General features: G+C 43.4%; 1 protein-coding gene across 1 annotated transcript; it reads right to left on the bottom strand.

Annotated features, from left to right (window-relative positions):
* Positions 1-1,140: 1,140 nt before the first annotated feature.
* On the bottom strand, positions 1,141-20,243 carry GRSF1 (G-rich RNA sequence binding factor 1). The gene is made up of 10 exons (XM_024245903.3): positions 19,693-20,243; positions 16,694-16,850; positions 14,484-14,639; positions 13,641-13,784; positions 12,872-13,007; positions 9,511-9,695; positions 7,759-7,880; positions 6,933-7,068; positions 5,934-6,008; positions 1,141-2,488 (listed from the first exon to the last, which is right to left on the bottom strand). Exons 1-9 carry the CDS (start codon positions 20,050-20,052, stop codon positions 5,959-5,961), a joined length of 1,446 nt encoding a protein of 481 aa, XP_024101671.1. The 5' UTR covers positions 20,053-20,243; the 3' UTR covers positions 1,141-2,488; positions 5,934-5,958.
* Positions 20,244-21,547: the final 1,304 nt, after the last annotated feature.

Consider the following 21,547-nt stretch of genomic DNA (forward strand, 5'->3'; position numbering starts at 1 on the left):
TGTTGATTAATAAGCAGATTCATGGCACACAATGATGCCTTCAAAGTGGGTTCCTTATGCTTCCCCCTTCACATAAAACACAAGCAGTGAGAATTTGGAGCCTTCCTCCCAGGGAAGATTCAGTCCCCCTTCCCACATGACAGAAGCTTCAGTTACCCACACATAAAGGGACATACACTCTATTTCTGCTTCATTGCCTGGTGTCAGTATTTAGATGAGACCACAATATTCAGCAATCAGCTCCTTGGTATTTACATACTGCTTCTCAGAGTTCTCCCTTGCAGCTCCTTAAGAAGCAGCTAGGCTAAAGCAGGATATGAGCACCCTGACCATATACCCCACTCCCACTATTCTTCCTGATAGCTTTACCACAAAGGAAGTTATAGACACAAGGAACCCAAATAGAAGAAGGAAATTCACCATCACTGCTTCCTTCATTAGCAAAGAGTGATGCAAAACACAGTCTTCTCAAATGTGGGGAGACAGTACTGTCTTCCACTTGCATGAAAATAAGATTACTTTTACTCTATTATGTGCTTCTCTTCCTTTCCCATAACTACATTCACCTTAGCAATCACTTATGTACTAGCCTAGATCATGAACAAAAACAAAAGGGAGCATTCAAATACATAAAATGATTTCCCAATAATGGCCACATTTTGTACAGAAAACTCAGCCTGTAGCATGGCAAGAAGATACACCCTTTCAACCTTACCCATCATATAGCATTTTAATGCTTTGCTTGCATTCTTTTTCCAGAGATGTGCAAATAAAACTCATTAGCTTAAATCAATTGCAAATGAATTCCTCACTACCCCAATCACAGTGTAGACCCCACAGATCTTTTCCACAGCAAATTAGATGCCAAATGTGAAAGAGAAACAAAGATCACGTTCTAACAGTTCGTACAACTACGGATACCAGTTCTCATAGCTTGGCATATTCAACCATATATGAAAACGCATTTCCATCTAGGTAGTACTACTGATGATGTTAAGCTGGTTAAGTCATGTTCACAGTTAAGGATTTAAAAGAACACACACACGAAAATTAACCCTTACTACTTATATTAATATAGCAGGACTTGAGGTAATAATATATTCAGTTGACTCACAGACTCCAATAATAAATACTCTTAGGTAATCTTCAGCCTGAAACAAGTCTTCATTTATTGACTACAGTACAGTGATTTTGCATCTTAGCTGGTAATCAAAGATGGTTATGTATTAAGTAAGAGAAGACATGGTCTCTCTTCCAGATATCACCTGTCAGAAACCTGGGCAAATTTAATTTTAAGAACTAGAGAACTGCATCTCCTGGTGGCAGTCGTCACCCTGAGAACAGGAACAAGGCAAAGAAAGTATACAGGATGTTGATTCTCCTACACAGGTGCACAAAAAGTTAGTTTATTAATGACTATATTTTGAAGCCAGCCATTTTGTCCAGTATTTAAATAACAAGTTGTTTAATATTAAAGCAGAATGTACTGCCACTTTGTGACAGAGGTACAGCTTTATCCATAAACCCTTCACACAATTATATATTAAATGCTATTTTTATTTAAGCAAGGCACCCCTACTTGTTCTAAAATATGGGATGTACTACTCTATTAAAAAAGCAAATGAGGAGACTGATTTTTTTTCCTATCTAAAGCTGGTTTAAATTCAAGTGAAGCCATTAATTTTCTTACCAGCCTGGACTGTTCTGACATGTCACTTCAGTTTTGAGACTAACAAACACCCTTAGGTTTACCCCAAACCAAAAAAAGCCAGGGAGGGACAGTTTAGACAACTTTTAAGTTAAGACTAGAATGCCCCCTTAAGTAGATAGGCACCACCGTTATATGCCTTTAGCACAAGGCTTAGAAAGGCAAAACATTTCTAAAGACATAAAACCACCAAATTGTCATTTACACTAAGCTGTGGTATTTTTTGTTTTGATTTTTAAAAATTCTTATCTCTAAGTAATCAAATACAGCAAAATTTAAAACTATTCTGCCAAACCATACCAGTTCAAAGGTCTGAAACCGTTTTTTGCTTTGGTGAATGTTTGGTTAAAATAAATCACTGTTTTACTCCATAAGAAGTTTTACATCAGAGCGCTCAATTCACAGGCAAAAAAAAAAAAAAAAAAAAAAGTTACTTTTTAAATGAAAGCGTTTAAAGAACACTGCTGAATAAAAATACGTAGTCTTTACAATGGGTAACATATCATCTATGAAAACAAACCATTTAATCATATAAAACAAAGACCATATTTTTAAATCAGATCCTGGACAGTTCAAACAAAAATTTTAATTTGTGGTTTATTTCATAATCCCAAACTGGATCTTTCATTTCTTCTTCTAAACAGTCCATTATGAAACTTTTCTTAGAAGCAATTAACCCAAAACACCAAAATCATTTCCCTAGCAGTTGCTGCTAATAAACTGGAACTGTATATCCCACGTCCAAGAAAGATGTGCAAATGAAATGCTTCTTGCTTCACTCTAAAAATAAAACAAAAAATGTTGCACATTTACTCAAGATGAAAAAGGATGGCACGCATTCCCATACCATTTAAAATTGCAAATTCAAATTTTTCTCCTTTCTAATTTAGTGCAAGTTATCTGATAAACCAAGTTAAAGTGAGGAAAACTAGTCAGGCATTAGTGTTTACAGGCTGGTACAAAAAACTGAGTTTCAGAATATATGTTAAATAGATTTTAGCTATTACAAATATTTAACATCACAGAATTGTGGGACTTCATATCCAAAAACAGCAACAGAAGAGGCCGGGCGCGGTGGCTCACGCCTGTAATCCCAGCACTTTGGGAGGTTGAGGCGGGCAGATCAGCTGAGGTCAGGAGTTCCAGACCAACCTGGCCAACATGAAGAACCCCCGTCTCCACTAAAAATAAAAAATTAGCCGGGTGTGGTGGCGCATGCCTGTAATCCCAGCTACTCGGGAGGCTGAGAGGCAGGAGAATCACTTGAACCCAGGAGGCAGAGGTTGCGGTGAGCCGAGATTGTGCCATTGCACTCCAACCTGGGCAACAAGCGAGAAACTCCGTCTCAAAAATAAATAAAATAAAATACAAAACTTAGCCAGGCATGGTGGCATATGCCTGTAGCCCCAGCTATTTGGTAGGCTGAGGCAGGAGAATCGCTTGAACCCGGGGGGTGGAGGTTGCAGTGAGCGGAGATCACACCACTGCACTCCAGCCTGGGCGACAGAGAGAGACTCCGTCTCAAAAAAAAAAAAAAAAAAAAAAAAAAAAAAAAAAAAAAAGCAATAGAATAGGATATAGTAATAGAATGAATGTCTGTGGTTTTTTGTTCCTTTTTTTGAGACAGAGTTTTGTTCTGTCATCCAGGCTGGTGGAGTACAGTGGCACCATCTCAGTCACTGCAACCTCCGCCTCCCAGATTCAAGTGATTCTCCTGCCTCAGCCTTCCCAGTAGCTCAACTACAGGCATGCACCACCAAACCCAGCTAATTTTTCTATTTTTAGGAGAGACAGGGTTTCACCATTTTGGCCAGGCTGGTCTCAAACTCCTGACCTCAGGTGATCTGCCTGCCTCAGCCTCCTGAAGTAATGGGATTACCGGAGTAACCCACCACGCCTGGCCCCATGTGTTTTCAAGAAATCATTACAGGTAAGTGTCTCAAAAGAATGAGCCATTACGTGTAGAAAAGTGACTGCAATACAACAGTAATACTTAAAATACCTTATGGAAAAAAAAAAGACACCATATATTTAATCGAGGGAAGGAACATCAAGATGGATTAAGCAAATCTCACGGGTAGGTTAACACTATAAAATTATGTACTTCCTAAGGCAAAAAAAAAAAAAAAAAAAAGCCATTTTAGGAAAAGGAAACAGTGGCACATTAACTGTGTTTATGGATGATACACTCTGGTTTCACGTGTATCCTTTTAAAAATACCTTAAAACAGAAAATGGCCGGGCATGGTGGCTCACACCTGTAATCCCAGCACTTTGGGAGGCTGAGGCTAGCGGATCACTGGATGTCAGGAGTTCGAGACCAGCCTGGCTAACATGGTGAAACCCCCATCTCTACTAAATATACAAAAATTAGCTGGATGTGGTGGAGAGTGCCTGTAATCCTAGCTACTTGGGAGGCTGAGGCAGGAGAATCACGTGAACCCGGGAGGCGGGGGGTTGCAGTGAGCTGAGATTGTGCCACTGCACTTCACCCTGGGCATAAAGAGTGAGACTTCATATCAAAAAAAAAAACAAAAATAAAAAACCTGAGAAAATGGAAAAGGTGTTTAAATTTAAGTGGGGAAAAAAAGCTAATGCAAGTCACATATCCACCAGTCTATTACGATTTACAGCTACTAAAGGTGGCTATTTTTTGGCACACAGCATGATGGATGCTGGAAATTATGCATAAAAATTCTATATGGAGATAATGCTCAAAGCTACCATACAAATCATAAGGAATTATGGCTGGGCGCAGTGGCTCACTCCTGTAATCCCAGCACTTTGGGAAGCCAAGGCAGGTGAATCACTTCAGGCCAGGAGTTAGTTCAAGACGAGCCTGGCCAACAGGGTGAAACCTCATCTCTACTAAAAATACAAAAAAATTAGCCAGGCATTGTGGCAGGCACCTGCAATCCCAGCTACTCGGGAGACTGAGGCAGGAGAATCACTTGAATCCAGGAGGCGGAGTCTGCAGTGAGCCCAGACTGCGTCACTGCAATCCAGTCTGCTCAACAAAGCAAGACTCTATCTCAAAAAAAAAATAAAAAGTAGGCCGGACGCAGTGGCTCACACCTGTAATCCCAGCACTTTGGGAGGCCGAGGCAGGCGGATCACCTGAGGTCAGGAGTTCAAGACCAGCCATGACCAACATGGAGAAACCCCGTCTCTACTAAAAATACAAAAATTAGCTGGGCGTTGTGGCACATGCCTGTAATCCCAGCTACTTGGGAGGCTGAGGCAGGAGAATCTCTTGAACCTGGAAGGCGGAAGTTGCGGTGAGCGGAGATCGAGCCATTGCACTCCAGCCTGGGTAACGAGTGAAACTCCATCTCACAAAAAATAAATAAATAAAATAAATTTTTTTAAAAAATGAAAAAATATCATAATTAATTCTATTTCCCAGCAGAATTTTTTTTTTTTTTTTGCCCCCCACATCTGAGAAGCCAGAGCAAGAATTTTCATTCCTTATATTGACACTTCAATTATCATTAGTTTGATCTTTATTAAAAAGGAACGGTGCCAGGTGGGGTGGCTCACTCTTGTAATTCCAACACTTCGGGAGGCAAAGGCAGCAGGATCACTTAAGGCCAGAAGTTCAAGGCCAGCCTGGGCAACATAGTGAGACCCTATCTCTACAAAAAATTAAAAAATTAGGTAGGCATCGTAGTACACACCTGTAGTCCCAGCTACTCAGGAGGCTGAAGTGAGAGAATCACCTGAGCCCAGAAGGCTGAACCTGCAGTGAGCTATGATCGCACCACTGCTAGCCTGGGCAACAGAGCAAGACCTGGTCCCTAAAAAAATTTGAAAAATAAAAAGAGAATGGTTTCTACCATATTATAAATTAGTGAGTGGATGATTATTAATCAATAGAAAATAATTTCCATAGTTGTACCTCTTTTTTTTTTTTTTTTTTTTTTTTTTGAGTCTTGCTCTATTGCCCAGGCTGGAGTGTAGTGGCACAATCTCAGCTCAATGCAACCTCTGCCTCCCGGGCTCAAGTAATTCTTCCACTTCAGCCTCCTGAGTAGCTGGAATTATAGGAACCCACCATCATGCTTGGTTAATTTTTGTATTTTTAGTAGAGACAGGGTTTCACCATGTTGGCCAGGCTGGCTCAAACTCCTGACCTCAGGTGATCCGCCCACATTGGCCTTCCAAAGTGCTGGGATTACAGGTGTGAGCCACTGCACCCAGTCCACAGTTTTACCTCTTAAATTTACCTTATTATCTGGAGCCCCTGGAGTCTTATTTTCCTTTTGGACATGAATTCAGGAACAGTTCAATATACCTATGATCTGAGAATAATGAGAAAGATTAGTTTTAAAAAGTTGAAAAGGCAGAAAAATATTACAGCCATTTTTCTCACAGTTCAGACAGCAACTCAAACCCTTTGCCCTTTCCCTAATTAAAAACAAAATTTAGGCCGGACATGGTGGCTCACGCCTGTTGTAATCCCAGCACTTTGGGAGGCCGAAGTGGGAGGATCAGCTGAGGTAAGGAGTTTGAGCCAGCCTGGCCAATGTAGTGAAACCCCATCTCTACTAAAAATACAAAAATTACCCAGTGTGGTGGCAGGTGCCTATAGTCCCAGCTACTTGGGAGGCTGTGGCAGGACAATCACTTGAACCCAGGAGGTGGAGGTTGCAGTGAGCTGAGATCACACCACTGGACTACAGACTGGGTGACAGACAAGACTCTGTCTCAAACAACCACAAACAAACAAAATGTAAAATGGACAAACAGGCTGGGTGCAGTAGCTCATGCCTGTAATCCCAGCACTTTGGGAGGTCGAGGCAGGTGGATCATGTGAACCCAGGAGTTCGAGACCAGCCTGGCCAACATGGCGAAACCTGTCTCTACTAAAAATACAAAAATTAGTCAGGCACGGTGCCGGGCACCTGTAATCCCAGCTACTCAGGTGGCTGAGGCAGGAGAATTGCTTGAACACAGGAGGCGGAGACTGCAGTGAGCCGAGATGGCACCACTGCACTCCAGCATGGGTGACCAAAAAAAAAAAGGAAGAAAGAAATTTGCAGGATAATTAGCAGACAAATAAATGTTTTTTTTAATTATAATATAGTGTTTTATCTGTTACGTTTAATTTACTAGTACTAAAAGAACAAAATTTCTCAAGGAAAAATTCTACAATCCCAAAACAGAAAGAGATATTTGTAAGACAAGCATCAAAAATGACAAGGAAAGCCAAAGGCAGGACTTACAAACGTGGGACCGATCCTTGTGCATCGCTGCAACAGCATCCTCATGGGTCTCAAAGTGCACATCAGCTTCTCCAGTGGCCTTCCCACTGGAGCTGTATTCCATGGTGATTCTAACAGGCTTGAGTGGAGCAAAAAACTAAACAACAAACAAAGGCAGTCAAGAGGAACATGATGGATGTAAACCTGCCTAGAAGTCTGGCGGCTCTTCATCTTTCTTTCAGATTTTGATTCATACACTTGATATATTTGTTTTTAGGAAATCTTTTTAAGCAGTAATATATTTATATATCTAGTATGTCTTCTGGCTTTTCTACTTTTTCTTAGAACTCAAAGTGACATTTAAATATCTGCTCTCAGTGAGCATGGTGGCTCACGCCTGTAATCCCAGCACTTTGGGAGGCCGAGGAGTGGATCGTTTGAGGTCAGGAGTTCAAAACCAGCCTGGCCAACATGGTGAAACCCCATCTCTACTGAAAATACAAAAATTAGCCGGGCATGGTAGTGCTTGCCTGTAATCCCAGCTACTCGGGAGACTGAGGCGGAAGAAATGCTTGAACCCGCGAGGCAGAGGTTGCAGTGAGCTGAGTTCACGCCACTGCACTCCAGCCTGGACGACAGAGCAAGACTCTGTCACAAAAAAAAGTAATACCAAGCCACACTTTTCAGCTGCAGAAAAAGAAGCAAGCCTTGCAACCAGGAAGATGCCATCTTACTATCCAACACAGAAACACTATATTTTCTTCTCTACCTTCCCCAAATTAATACAAGTTCAATTTTAGAACTTTTGTTCAAATCTATTGAGATTGGATATCTTACTGCCACACACGTTTATAATGTCTTGGGCATTGGCTTGGAAAGGTAATCCTCTCATGTGGACAAAATGCAGAGAAGACGTAGCTCCAAAATCAGCAGCCTCTGGAAGCTTTTCTGGCACCTCCTTAGGCAATTCTGAGAGGTGGAACAGAAAACACTGTTAAAACATAACAGCTTCAAGGGTTATTAACAGATTCTAATTAGGTATGACTTTTATGTCCAAATCCTCAATTCCTCTTAAGAGCATTAAAAGCCAAAATGATCTGAAATTTCTGCCACTCAACAAATATCACCTGAACACCCATGAACACTGAATGCCTCAGACCATTACCAGTTTAAGAACTTACCCCTTTTTGTAACATCAGAGAGCAGGTAAAATGATTATGAATTAAACCCTAAAAGAGACTTTCCAGATTACAGGCACTAAAAAAAAAAAAAAAAAAAAGAACAAATGCTGGGCATGGTAGCTCACACTTGTAATCCCAACACTTTGGAAGGCTGAAGCAGGAGAATCACTTGAGCCCAGGGGTTCGAGACCAGCCTGGGCAACATAGCGAGACACTGTCTCTACAAAAAATAAAAAGAAAAATAAGTTAGCTGGGCATGGTGATGCATGCCTATAGTTCCAGCTACTCAGGAGGCTGGGGTGGAAGAACTGCCTGAGCCCAGGAGTTCAAGGTTGCAGTGAGCCATGATTGTGCCACTGCATTCCAGAATGGGCCACAGAACAAGACCTTGTCTCAAAAAACATAAATATATATATATACACATGTATATAGTGACAAGATGATCCCAGGGTACCAATTTAAAAAGTATTTATCAAACTTAAAAGATTCCAAATGTTGCTCTGGGTTAGGAATCAAATAAATAATTAAATCCAGAAGCAAACAAAAATCCTTACTTCGGGCGGGCACAGTGGCTCATGCCTGTAATCCCAGCACTTTGGGAAGCAAAGGCGGGCAGATCACCTGAGGTCAGTAGTTTGACACCAGCCTGGCCAACACGGGGAAACCCCGTCTCTACTAAAAATATATAAAAATTAGCCGGGCACAGTGGCAGGCGCCTGTAATCCCAGCTACTCGGGAGGCTGAGGCAGGAGAATAGCGTGAACCTGGGCAGTGGAGCCTGCAGTGAGCCGAGAGTGCGCCATTGCACTCCAGCCTGGGCAACAGAGTGAGACTCTGTCTCAAAAAAAAAAAAAAAATCCTTACTTCAGTCAGTATTCCTGCTCATTACCCAAATCTTCCCCATCTTAATTTAAATGTTGACATTTTACTTCCTTTTATCACATTTTTACCACCCAGCTTTTGATATAGTTAATAAAAATGATTAAATTAAAAACCTAGCAAAATAATTAAGCCTTTCTGCATATACTCAAAGTATGTACTATACTCAAAGACCTATTAAATCTTTAGGCCGGATGTGTTGGCTCACACCTGTAACCCCAGCACTTTGGGAGACTGAGGCTCACTTGAGGTCAAGAGTTCCAGACCAGCCTGGCCAACATGGCGAAACCCTATCTCTACTAAAAATATAAAAATTAGCTGGGCGTGGCAGCATGCGCCTGTAGTCCCAGCTACTCAAAGAGGCTGAGGCAGGAGAATCACTTGAACCCGGGAGGTAGAGGCTGCAGTCAGCAGAGATCGCACCACTGCACTCCAGCCTGGCAACAGAGCGAGACTTCGTCTCCAAAAAAAAAAAAAATCACAAAATCCAAAACATTCAAGATAGACCCAATGAGTCTCAAGAAGAGGCAGGACCTTACCTATTTCCTTCTCGCTTTCAAAAGCTGTCATGGGTTGAATATCCTCATTTACTTCATGTTCTTCAAAGACCATTTCTGGCTCAGTTATATACTTAGCAGTAGGAAAAGATGCGATTTTCTTTCCCTTATAAGAACCAACATGTGTTCGAACTTCATTCCTTCTGCTTGGAAATATCTCGATGTATCTATGTCAAAGCAAAAGTAAACAGGCACAAATGGTACAAAGTAACTTTATACTGAACTCATTTAAAATAAACATGTATACATTATATTTCCAACAGCTTATGAAACACAGGTGTCGAAAGATAACAGGTAGGGAAAACTAATAATGCGTAAAGATAGTAGCCCATGAAAATATACAACAGAGTAGGTCACTGATTTAAGTTTTTGCACCAAGGTAACACTTTTTCTTCACATACATTTTAATAATATTTTCTACTCTGTTTTGCTTCATGAGAACAACTATGCTTAAGTTAATTGTGTATACAGAAAAAATTAATCTCATAAGGGTTTTTTAAATAGCTGGTTAACAATTTCTTGAAGCGTTGAAATTCAATTGTGCAAATTAATCACATCTGTATAAGATATTAAAAGTCACAGTAAAAGAAGAGCTAACTTCCCCAGAACTTCACTAAAAGGCTGAGAATTCAAGAACTAAGTATCAATTATGACTTGCTATCACAGGAGGGGACTATCTATTAAACCCAAACTTCTGGAACAATTTTTTTTTTTTTTTTGAAGCTTGGGTTTCTTGCTGTCACCCAAGATGGAGTGCAGTGGTGTGAACATGGCTCACTGCAGCCTCAACCTCCTAGGCTCAAGTGATCCTCCTGCCTCAGCCTCCTGAGTAGCTGGGGACTACTGCCGCCTGCCACCACACACTGCTAATTTTTTTTTTTTTGAAGCAGAGTTTTGCTTTTGTTGCCCAGGCTGGAGCGCAATGGCACAATCTTGGCTCACTGCAACCTCTGCCTCCTGGGTTCAAGCAGTTCTCCTGCCTCAGCCTCCTGAGTAGCTGGAATTACAGGCGCCCACCACCACACCCCGCTGATTTTTTGTATTTTTAGTAGAGACAGGGTTTCACTATGTTGGCCAGGGTGGTCTCAAACTCCAGACCTCAGGTGATCCACCTGCCTCAGCCTCCCAAAGTGCTGGGATTACAGGCATGAGCCACCACACCCAGCCCACACACTGCCAATTTTTTGTATTTTTTATTTTTGTAGACATGGGTACTTGCCATGTTGCCCAAGTTGCTCTTGAACTCCTGGGCTCTAGTGATCCTCCCACTTCGGCCTCCCAAAGTGCTGGGATTACAGGCATGGGCCACCGCACCCAGCACAGTTTTCTTTTTCTTAATGTGACCTTCTAAACTAAGAGTTATAAAACTAGCTTGTGTTTACAAATCTATAAAGATTAGATGAGCACTACTTCTTTAAAAAAAACCTTTGAGCCTGGACAACAAAGTGAGACACGATCTCTACAAAAGTTTTTTTTTTTTTTTTTTAATTAGCCAGGAGACCAGGTGCAGTGGCTCACACCTGTAATCCCAGTACTTTGGGAGGCTGAGGCAGGTGGATCACTTGAGCTCAGGAGTGTGAGACCAGCTTAGGCAACATGCAAAACCCCATCTCTACAAAAATACAAAAATTAGCTGGATGTGGTGGTATGCACCTGTAGTCCCAGCTACGTGGGAGGATTGCTTGAGCCCAGGAGGCCGCAACTGCAGTGAGCTGTATCACACAACTGCACTCCAGCGAGGATAACAGAGTAAGACTGTCTAAAATTAGCCAGGCATGGTGATGCATGCCTGTGGTATCAGCTACAAGGAAAGCTGAGGTGGGAGGACTACTTGAGCCCAGGAGGTCAAGGCTGAAGTGAGCAGTGTTCGTGGCACTGCACTTCAGCCTGGGTGACAGAGCAAGATCCTGTCTCAAAAAACTAAAAAACCTTTGAACCACTTCTATCAGTAGATCCTGAAACACTGGCTTTGGAATTGCTGTTTTGTTTACTTCAAAGGAGCTGATTTAAAAGGCCAGAAAACAGCAAAAAAAAACAAAGTAACGAAACAGTGATTTAACATTTGACATTTTAAACTGTACCTCCAAAATTAAAGTTAAAACACAAATGAACCCATTTATCATCATGTGCATCCTGAGGTGATGTCAACATGAGATACTGTATAAGACAACTGATCTAATTTCTTCAAAAGTCAATTGCTTTTAAAAAGGGGGGAAGAATAAGTAAGGGGGATTTGTTCTAGTTCAAGAGAATCAGTGGTCAGGTGCAGTGGCTCACACCTGTAATCCCAGCATTTTGGGAGGCCAAAGCGGGATATCACTTGAGCCCATGAGTTTGAGGCCAGCCAGGGCAACACAGCAAGACCCCACCTACACACAAACACACACACACACGCACGCACTCACGCACACACACATACGCACAGCCAGTTGTGGTGGCACATGCCTATTGTTCTAGCTAGTTGGGAGGATGAGGCGAGAAGACTGCTTGAGCCCAGGAATTCAAGGCTGTTGTGAGCTATCATCATGCCACTGCACTCCAGCCTGGGTGACAGAATGAGACCCTGTGTCTTTAAAAAAAAAACACACACACAGAGAATTATGGACATAACAATCAAATGCAGTGTGTAGACCTTATCTGGATTCTGTATTTTTGTCCGGTGTGGTGGCTCACACCTGTAACCCCAGCACTTTTGGAGGCCGAGGTGGGTGGATGACTTGAGTCTGGGAGTTCTAGACCAGCCTGGCCAACATGGTAAAACCTTGTCTCTACTGAAAATACAAAACTTAGCTGGGCGTGGTGGCGCATGCCTCTAGTTCCAGCTACTCGGGAGGCTGAGGCAGGAGGATCACATAAAACTGGGAGGCAGAGAGAGGTTGCAGTGAGCCAAGATCACGCCACTGCACTCCAGCCTAGGCGGCAGAGACTCCGTTGCCAAAAAAAAAGGATATTTTTGGCATAATTGGGAAAATGCTATTATGAACTGTTATTAGATAATATACTATTGCTAACGGTGTTAGATATAACATTGAAATTATGTAAAAAAGATTTTTTGAAAGATGCATACTAAAAAAAACCCAGATGAAGCAAACGTAACAGATTTTACATTTTATATCTAAATGTGTTAATCTAGCTGCTCTAGGTACACTGTCTATGGATTAGTCCTGCCCCACAAGGAGCAGTCAAAAAAAATTGTTAATCTAAATTATGGGCATTTGATGGCTCACTATACTACTCTCTCTACTTTTCTATGTTTGGATAACTTTACAGTCATATTACAGCACATTCATCAAAACGACTTGATGTGTAACATTTCTGCATCATTAGTATCTGCTTTACTCACCGATTACCAATTTCTTCCCTGTGTTTCAACAGGGCTTGGTTGGCCATTTCTGGTTCTTCAAATTGCACATAGGCTTCCCCTGTTTTTCGTCTCCCTCTGTAGTCCATCACAAAAGTAATGTCAACTATATTCAGTCCTAGGACACCAAGAGATTTTAATGCTACTAGCAGGTTTTTTTATCCTTAGAATTAACACCATCATTCACATACTAATAAAATTTTTATTCTGTTTTGCCAGTCCCAAAACTGAACACATGCTTGATAGGAAGAAAATTATTATGTAGCCAAAAGTCAGTAACACCCACATACCTGTATTTCCAGAATACATAGGGTCCAAGAAGCCCACCCAAAACATACAATTCTCCCCACCAGTTTTTTTTTTTCTTTTTTTGCTGTTAATTATATACTAGGAAACAACAGAAATCATAGACTTCACTGCTAATGGTTCTAGGAATTAGATAATACTTTTAAATTATATAAATTGTTATTGTCTTACACAAATATAGCGACTATTATGAGAAGTTATTTCCTTCAATAGTAAAAAACTCATGAAATTATTTTGAAATCTGACTTCCCTCCTAAAATCTGCCTGATAGGACAAAAACACATATAAAATCTATAAATATTAGAAATTTAAGTGAAGAGCTCTCCCCTAGAGAACCTAATATAACTGCATGCCTTTGCCCAGAAACAGGCTCATCTAAGATATAGAAGGAGATGACAAGGGAAAAAAGATATGAGCTCCCAAGCATAATGCAACTGCAAAGTACCTGCAAAGAAGTCTACAATGTCTTTCTCATTGCAACTATAAGGAAGTCCTCTCAAACGAACCACACCATCATTTACCACAGGCGAAGATTTGACCTGCAAGCTCTTCATTAAGGCATCCACATCTTCATTGTTTATCTCATATACTACGAAGAAAAAACACAAAAGGGATGAAAAATTTACATAACAAAGGAACAAACCCATTAAAAAAAATCATTACAACTTGGTGGGTTATCTGAGAATTCAGTAACTATTTTAATCTTTATGCACTTCTCTAGAGAAAAATAACAAATGACATTTATTGCATATTTACTATGCAGGCATAACTTCCTTAATTCTCAAAGCTTGTAAGATACTTCATCAGCCGGGCACAGTGGCTCACGCTTATAATCCCAGAACTTTGGGAGGCCAAGGCGGGTAGATTACCTGAGGTCAGGAGTTTGAGACCAGCCTGACCAATATGGTAAAACCCATCTCTAATAAAAATACAAAACTTAGCTGGGTATCATGGCATGTGCCTATAGTCCCAGCTACTTGGGAGGCTGAGACAGGAGAATTGCTTGAACCCAGGAGGTAGAGGTTGCAGTGAGCTGAAATCGCGCCACTGCACTCCAGAGAGAGACTCCATCCCCCCCGACAAAAAAAAAAAAAAAAAAAAAAAGGATAAACTTGGTCAATATTCTCATAAGAAAGTTTATCTCTTTATGTTTTATTTTCACAACCTATAAAAGAATGCATTCATACAATCTAAATAACTTCATTATTAAGGATCAAATAAAAACTGCCTTGAAAAGTATAAAACCTAATGCAACAATCCCAAAAAGCCATAATCTGACTTCACATACCTTCCACATACCGCTGGCCCATGTACATGCGGTGCTTCTCTAAGGCTTTCTGCACATCCTGCTCTGACTCCATTTCAATTAAGGCATCACCCCTTCGTTTCCCATCTCTATTTAGGAGAAAATGTATCCCATTCTCACCTTTGCGGATTCTGCAGTCTAAAAGTGTATGAGCAAAATCAATTGAAAACAGAAATCAAACTTTTAGCTCAATTATGTAAGTCACAAGAATGTAATTTTCCAACAACAAAGCAGGAAACAAGTGTCATATTCCTTACACAAATCCCCATCACTGAAGTCATCCAAACACCAATAAGGATTTAGTCTCTAAAACCTTCCAAGTAGAAAAGGTAAGCAAACCTTAGCACAGAAGCTTCTGATCTCCTTCCTGATCATTAAATAGCAAATCAAGATAGGCCCAACACAAAATTATTTCTATTCCAATGTTTCTACAATCACTTAAAGAAATACAATATATTTAAATTCATACATAAGTGTCTTCCTTTAAAATCATATCCATAGGACTCTAAAATATTTCCTGTATGAATAATTTTATTACCATAGTTTAACTTTTTGTTTTTGTGGGGGGAGTCTCATTTTGTTGCGCAGGCTGGTCTTGAACTCTTGGGCTTAAGTAATCCTCCCACCTTAGTCTCCCAAAGTGCTGGGATTACAGGCATCAGCCACCAAGCTCAGCTTTTTTCCCCTTTTCATACTGCATACTTTTTATAATGGGAGTAAGTCCAAGATATAAGTGGCCAAGTGGCTTTAAAAAAAAATTTGACCAGGCTCACTCTGGGCGTACTGCCTAGGAGTTATTCCTGCTCCACAAGGAACAACTAAAAAAAATTAATGAAATAGCCAGGCATGGTGGCTCATGCCTGTGATCCCAGCACTTTGGGAGGCCAAGGTGATGGATCACCTGAGGTCAGGAGTTTGAGACCAACCTGGCCAACATGGTGAAACCCTGTCTCTACTAAAAATGCAAAAATTAGCCAGGCATGGTGGTAGGTGTCTGTAGTCCCAGCAACTCAAGAGGCTGAGGCAGGAGAATCGCTTGAACCTGGGAGGCGGAGGTTGCAGTGAGCTGAGATTGCGCCACTGCACTCCAGCCTGGGTGACAGAGCAAGACTCCATCTCAAAAAAATTAATAAAAATAAATCACAGTCAGATACAGAAACTAAAAAAAATCCCACAGATATGTAAACCCTCCAAACATGTTATTAAGGGAACTTTATTCCTTGATACTAAGTGACCTTCTATTCTAAATGTCTGTATTACATAAAGAGTCACTCTTAATTCCATATTTCCACTGACAGGCTTGACTTTTTGATATATATGTATTAATACAAGAGAGAAAAATAATTTCAAACCATGTAATTTTGTTTTTCAACTTTTATTTAGTACATGTACAGGACTGTTACACAGGTAAACCATGTGTTACGGGAGTTCGGTATACAGATAATTTAGTTACCCAGGTAGCAAGCATAGTACCCAATAGGTTTTATTTCCCTTTTTGAGACAGTCTATCTCTGTCACCAAGGCTGGAGTGCAGTGGTGTGAACTCAGCTCACTGCAACCTCTGCCTCCCAGATTCAAGCGATTCTCCTGCCTCAGCCTCCCAGGTAGCTGGGACTACGGGAGCGTGCCACCACGCCCGGCTAATTTTTTTTGTATTTTTAGGAGACACGGGGTTTCACCATGTTAGCCAGGATGGTCTCGATCTCCTGACCTCGTGATCCACCCGCCTCGGCCTCCCAAAGTGCTGGGATTAGAGGTGTGAGCCACTGCGCCTGGCCCATACTATGTAGTCTTAATGTTAAAATACTTTTGTTGCATTCAAAGTCTTTATACATATGTAAATTGAGACAGAGTCTCACAGTGTTGCCCAGTGTGGTATGGAACTACCGGCCTCAAGCCATCCTTCTGCCTTGGCCTCCCAAAGTGCTGGGATTACAGGCCTGAGCCACTGCCCCAGCCCAGTCTTTCAATTTGTTACATACCGCAAACAGCACACATGGTATCACTTGGTATATGCAACCAACCAGAATGAAACAGTTCCCAACCAACAAAAAGGAAAGTGACAGCGTAGTCTGACGTGGATTTGTAGCACTACCTTTTACTCAGACAAAATTACATACTTAAAACATACATATCTGCTTGTGAGAAACAATATAATGAAAAAAAAGAAATAAAACATACATAAAATATACCTGAGAAAAAGTTAAGCACATCTTCCACAGTGCATGACCAGGGCAGTCCTTGAGCTCGAATGAGGAAGACATCATCCACTTCCTCTTCTAACTTGGACGGGGCCAATTCATACTCAGGGGGTGGTGGAAGGTCTTCCAGGTAAGTAGTTTTGGACTCCTTCCAAAGGAAATGAAGAATTGTAAAAATAGTTACATTTACAGGTAAAAAATGTAAAAAAAATTCTTAGAAAATGTTTATTCTACAAACTAACATTCTAGATATTATTTCAGAAGCAAAAAGTAAACTTCACCAATCTAACCCATCCTGTTTTGGCTGAAATTGTACATCCAAAAGCTGTAAGCAGGTATATCCTAAAGGTTTGGCAGGACACAAATTTCATTCAAGGTTTGTTTTAAAATTCATCAACCCCAAATTATAGCTAACAATAGTGTAGTTAAGGCAACACAAGAAAGGTCCTGACAATGTGACATATATTTGATTGCCCCTACACACAGTGTTTGCCGCCCTCATCTGAAATAGCTATCTAGAATACGATAAGCATGCAAGATGAGATACTGAGTGCTATAATTAAGATATAAACTACTACAGGAATTCAAATCAGAGCACTAACAGAAGAATCAGGATGTGCCATGAGATGGGCCTTGAAGGAAGGACAGAATTCTTATGAGGATATAAAAGATAGGGTATTCCAGTTTGAAGGCGAGAGAAAGAAGTACGACCAAATGCCCATTTGAAAAACAGCAATTAATCCAACTGTTTAAATTAGGAGCCAAAGAAGGTGACCTGGCAAAAGAGGTTGGTACCATAGAGCAGAGGGCCTTGAGTGTGGAGCTCAATGTGTGTCCTTCACTTGGTAGGCAAAGATAAGTTAATACAAGACACTGAGGACTGGGTAAATCAACAAGACAGCAGGACGCCTTGGGAATATTCCTCTGTCAGCTGGTATGCCAGACCAAGTGATTAAGGGAAAGATCTTAAAGGCAACAGCAGCAGTGTGAGGCTAAAGACTTGTAAAGTCTCTTTTATCGGATTAAGTAAAACTGGAATTTAGTAAGAATCCATGAAGCACTACAACCATAACCTAAGAAGACAACTCAGGCTTTAAGACTTGCACTCTACTGGGCCAGGTGCGGTGGGTCACGCCTGTAATCCCAGCACTTTCGGAGGCCGAGGTGGGCGAATCACAAGGTCAGGAGTTCAAGACCAGCCTGGCCAACATGGTGAAACCCCATCTCTACTAAAAACACAAAAAATTAGCCGGGTATGGTGGCGTGTGCCTGTAATCCCAGCTACTCGGGAGGCTGAGGCAGGAGAATCGCCTGAACCTGGGAGGTGGAGGTTTCAGTGAGCTGAGATCTCGGCATTTCACTCCAGCATGGGCAACAGAGCAAGACTCCGTCTCAAAAAAAAAAAAAAAAAAAAAAAGACTTGCACTCTACTGGACTAAGGACAGAGATATCTTTGTACTATCTATCATTTTCTTTTCTTTTTTCTTGAGACAGAGTTTCGCTCTTGTCGCCTGGACTAGAGTGCAATGGCACAATCTTGGCTCACTGCAAGCTCCACCTCCCGGGTTCAAACGATTCTCCTGCCTCAGCCTCCCGGGTAGCTGGGATTACAGGCGCCCGCCACGCTGCCCGGCTAATTTTTTTGCATTTTTTAGTAGACACGGAGTTTCACTATGTTGGTCAGGCTGGTATCGAACTCCTGACCTCAGATGATCCACCCGCCGCAGCCTCCCAAAGTGCCGCGCCCAGCCCTATCTATAATTTTCATTAAGGCTTAATGTTTAGTTTTAAGGAATAAATGTAAGCAGTGTCTAACACATAGTAGATGCTCTACAGATATCACTGCAGTCAATTTCACAGGAAAAAAAAGAGAAGCTAGCTCACAAAGGTTTATTAGAGATTGTTTTGTTGTGGTTTTTGTAGACAACTCCCCCCATTTTTCCATAATTCCACAAGCATCACAAGCTTTTACAGAAAAAGGCAGCGTAAAGTATTGGGCCAGGATTCAAATCAATTAGCTCAGCCACTGGCAGACAGCAGCCATGCTGATTAGCCTCCCAGTCTCCCTAAGTTAGAGAAGCACAAATTGAATTAAGATAAATATGACCCAAGGAATCAGGGGCTGGGTAGTTAAAAAGTGTGCAGACACTTCCCAGATGCCACGTAATAAGAAGAGAAAAGTTCATCTACAAGGCACAAAATACTTGCAATCTAAGTACACACCGACTTTTCTCAAAAATAAAGAAAAAATGGAAAGGAAAACATTATAAATTCATTCCTGGGACCCCAAGTTGTGTCCTCAACCCTCAACGCTCCCTCCCCTTCACCCCCTCCCCACAACAGCTAAAACTCCAAACTGCTTTCCCAGACGAGGCGACACACAGTCCTAAAAGACCTTCTGTATGAATGGAGTTGCAGAGGTGACCTTCAGTAAACCGGGACAGCTCGTCTTTCCCTGGGGACAGGAGAGGGAAGGGCGCGATGGGGACAGGCTCCTTCCCTACAAGCCAGCCCACGCAACTGTGTGCGCGCACCTTCCTAGCAGCGGCCGACCGAGAGGCGCCGAGGGCCGCCCAGGCCTAGCGCTCGGGCTGCACGGAAACTCCCAACCCTCCGGCGGGCTCGGGCCTCGCAACTTCACAACCAGCCGGCGGAAAGCAAGAGAGATGCGAGGTGGGGGCGTCAGCGGCCTCACGAAACCTACCATGGGCCTGGCAGGGAACAAGGCCTCAACATTCACCCCAGCCACACTTACACTGCCCAACCGACCAGAGACTCGAGGGGAGAACAAAACAAGGAGAAAACCCGACGCCTGGGAGAGCTTCCCTTGTTCCGGGGCCCAATAGGAGCACAGGGCGGACGGGGGCGGGTGTGCGGCGAGTGTCGCGGATCCCCGGGCATGCCCGCGAGGCGCACACGGAGGGGCGCGGGGGCGCGTGCGCGCGGCCCGGGAAGGGTCTCGCGCCAGGTCCCTCGCGGCGCCCACGTACCTGGCTGTAGCTGCGCGTCTGGCCTGCGGCCGCCGCCGCCGCCAGCGACTGCGGCAGCAGAGGGGCACGGAGGGCAGGGTAGGACGCGGCGGCCGCGGCCGCGGCAGAGGTGGCCACAGGGGGAGGCCCCGCCAGCCTCCCGGGAGGCACAGGCCCGGTCTGGAGGCCACGCGTCTGGGAGGCAGCGGCCGCGGCGGCCCCGAGCAGCAGCAGCAGGCGGCGGCGACCCGAGATGCCCGACGGGATAGCGCCAGCAGCAGAGTAGAAGGGCAGGCAGGCGGCGCCGGTGCGCCGGCAGCTGCTGCAGTTACAGCCGCAGCCCCGGAGCAGCGCCCCGAGTACCCAGCGCGTGCCGGCCATGGACTCCGGAGGCGGCGCGGGGCCTGAAGGCAGCTGCTGCTGCCGCGCTAGTGGAGCGGAAGTGGAATCCAGGGCCGGTTGGGGGTGGGGTGTGCCGGGCACATGCGCCGCGGGCACTGGGGGCAGCGGTGAGTCGGAAGGAGGTGGAGGAGAGCGCGACGCTCCGCCCAGTCTCCGCCCTTAGGGCGGGGCTGCCCATTGTTTGGGAGGGGCCCCGGGAAGCGGGTGCAATCGATCTGCTCTTTTTTCAGGCGGTGGAAACTGAGGCTCAAAGAAAGTGAGGCTAGGGGCCGGGCGCAGTGACTCATTCTTGTAATTCTAGCACTTTGGCAGGCAGAGGCGGGCGGACTGCCTGAGCTCAGGAGTTCGAGACCAACCTAGGCAACACGGTGAAATCCCGTCCCTACTAAAATACAAAAAATTAGGTCGGGCGCGGTGGCTCCCGCCTGTAATCCCAGCACTTTAGGAGGCCGAGGTAGGGCGGATCACCTGAGGTCAGGAGTTCAAGACCAGCCTGGCCAACGTGGTGAAACTGTGTCTCTACTAAAAACACAAAAATTAGCCGGGTGTGGTGACGGGTGCCTGTAATCCCAGCTACTCAGGAGGCTGAGGCAGGAGAATCGCTTGAACCCAGGAGGCGGAGGTTGCAGTGAGCCAAGATTGTGCCACCGCACTCCAGCCTGGGCGTCAGAGTGAGAAGCCATCTCCAAACAACAAAAAAAAAATTAGGTTAGGGCCATCCTGCTCTGGGTAGGGCCGAGAGCTGTAGCACAGGTCTGTGCTGCCCCGCGCTGTGCCACCGAAACCCGTGGTATGAGCGGCTAAAGAACCGTTTCTGAAAGGAATTGTGATACCCTGGTTATAAAAAAAATCGTTAGGATAATATCAGAGATTTGGTGTCCCCCGAATTTGAGATATGTGAGGAAGGAGAACGTTCTTCGTTGTTTTAAAGTGAGATATAGGCTTGGCGTGGTGGCTCTTGCCTATAATCCCAGCACTTTGGGAGGCTGAAGTGAGAGGATCACTGGAGCCCAAGAGTTCCAGACCAGCCTGGGCAACATAGGGAGACCCCGTCTATACAAAAAATAAAAAAAGCCGGGCGTGATGGCGTGGGCCTGTAGTCCCAGCTACTTGGGAGGCCGATTGCTTCAGACCAGGAGGTAGAGGCTGCGGTAAGCTATGATTGCCACCACTGAACTCCAGCCTGGGTGACAGAGTGAAACCCTGTCTCTAAAAAAAATAAAAGAAAACATATATAATTATTATGTACTGATCACGCGCATAACAAAGGTGAACCCTCCCCTAATGAAACTGTATTCACAAGTGAACACACAGAGATTTGCACACACACACAAAGACTGGTTGTGCAGCTTTCCTCCTCCTGAGCCAGGACCTGTCAAAGACAAGCACAAGGAAGTTGTTAGAGTAAAAAATAAGAGAAAGCTAATATTTTTAAAACCTCCTTACTGTGGAAAATGTCAAACAGAAGAGTAGA

The sequence above is a fragment of the Pongo abelii genome, chromosome 3 (assembly GCF_028885655.2).
Source record: "Pongo abelii isolate AG06213 chromosome 3, NHGRI_mPonAbe1-v2.0_pri, whole genome shotgun sequence".
NCBI lineage: Eukaryota > Metazoa > Chordata > Mammalia > Primates > Hominidae > Pongo > Pongo abelii.

What these genes read in the sequence shown, in the direction of transcription:
- GRSF1 (XM_024245903.3), bottom strand. Translation starts at nt 20,052, where the DNA reads ATGGCCGGCACGCGCTGGGTACTCGGGGCGCTGCTCCGGGGCTGCGGC. An exon ending in AGGGAAGAAATTGGTAATCG is followed by an intron (nt 9,696 to 12,871) that starts GTGAGTAAAGCA and finishes GCTTTGACATAG; the next exon opens with ATACATCGAGATATTTCCAA. An exon ending in ATGCCCAAGACATTATAAAC is followed by an intron (nt 7,069 to 7,758) that starts GTGTGTGGCAGT and finishes TTTGTTGTTTAG; the next exon opens with TTTTTTGCTCCACTCAAGCC.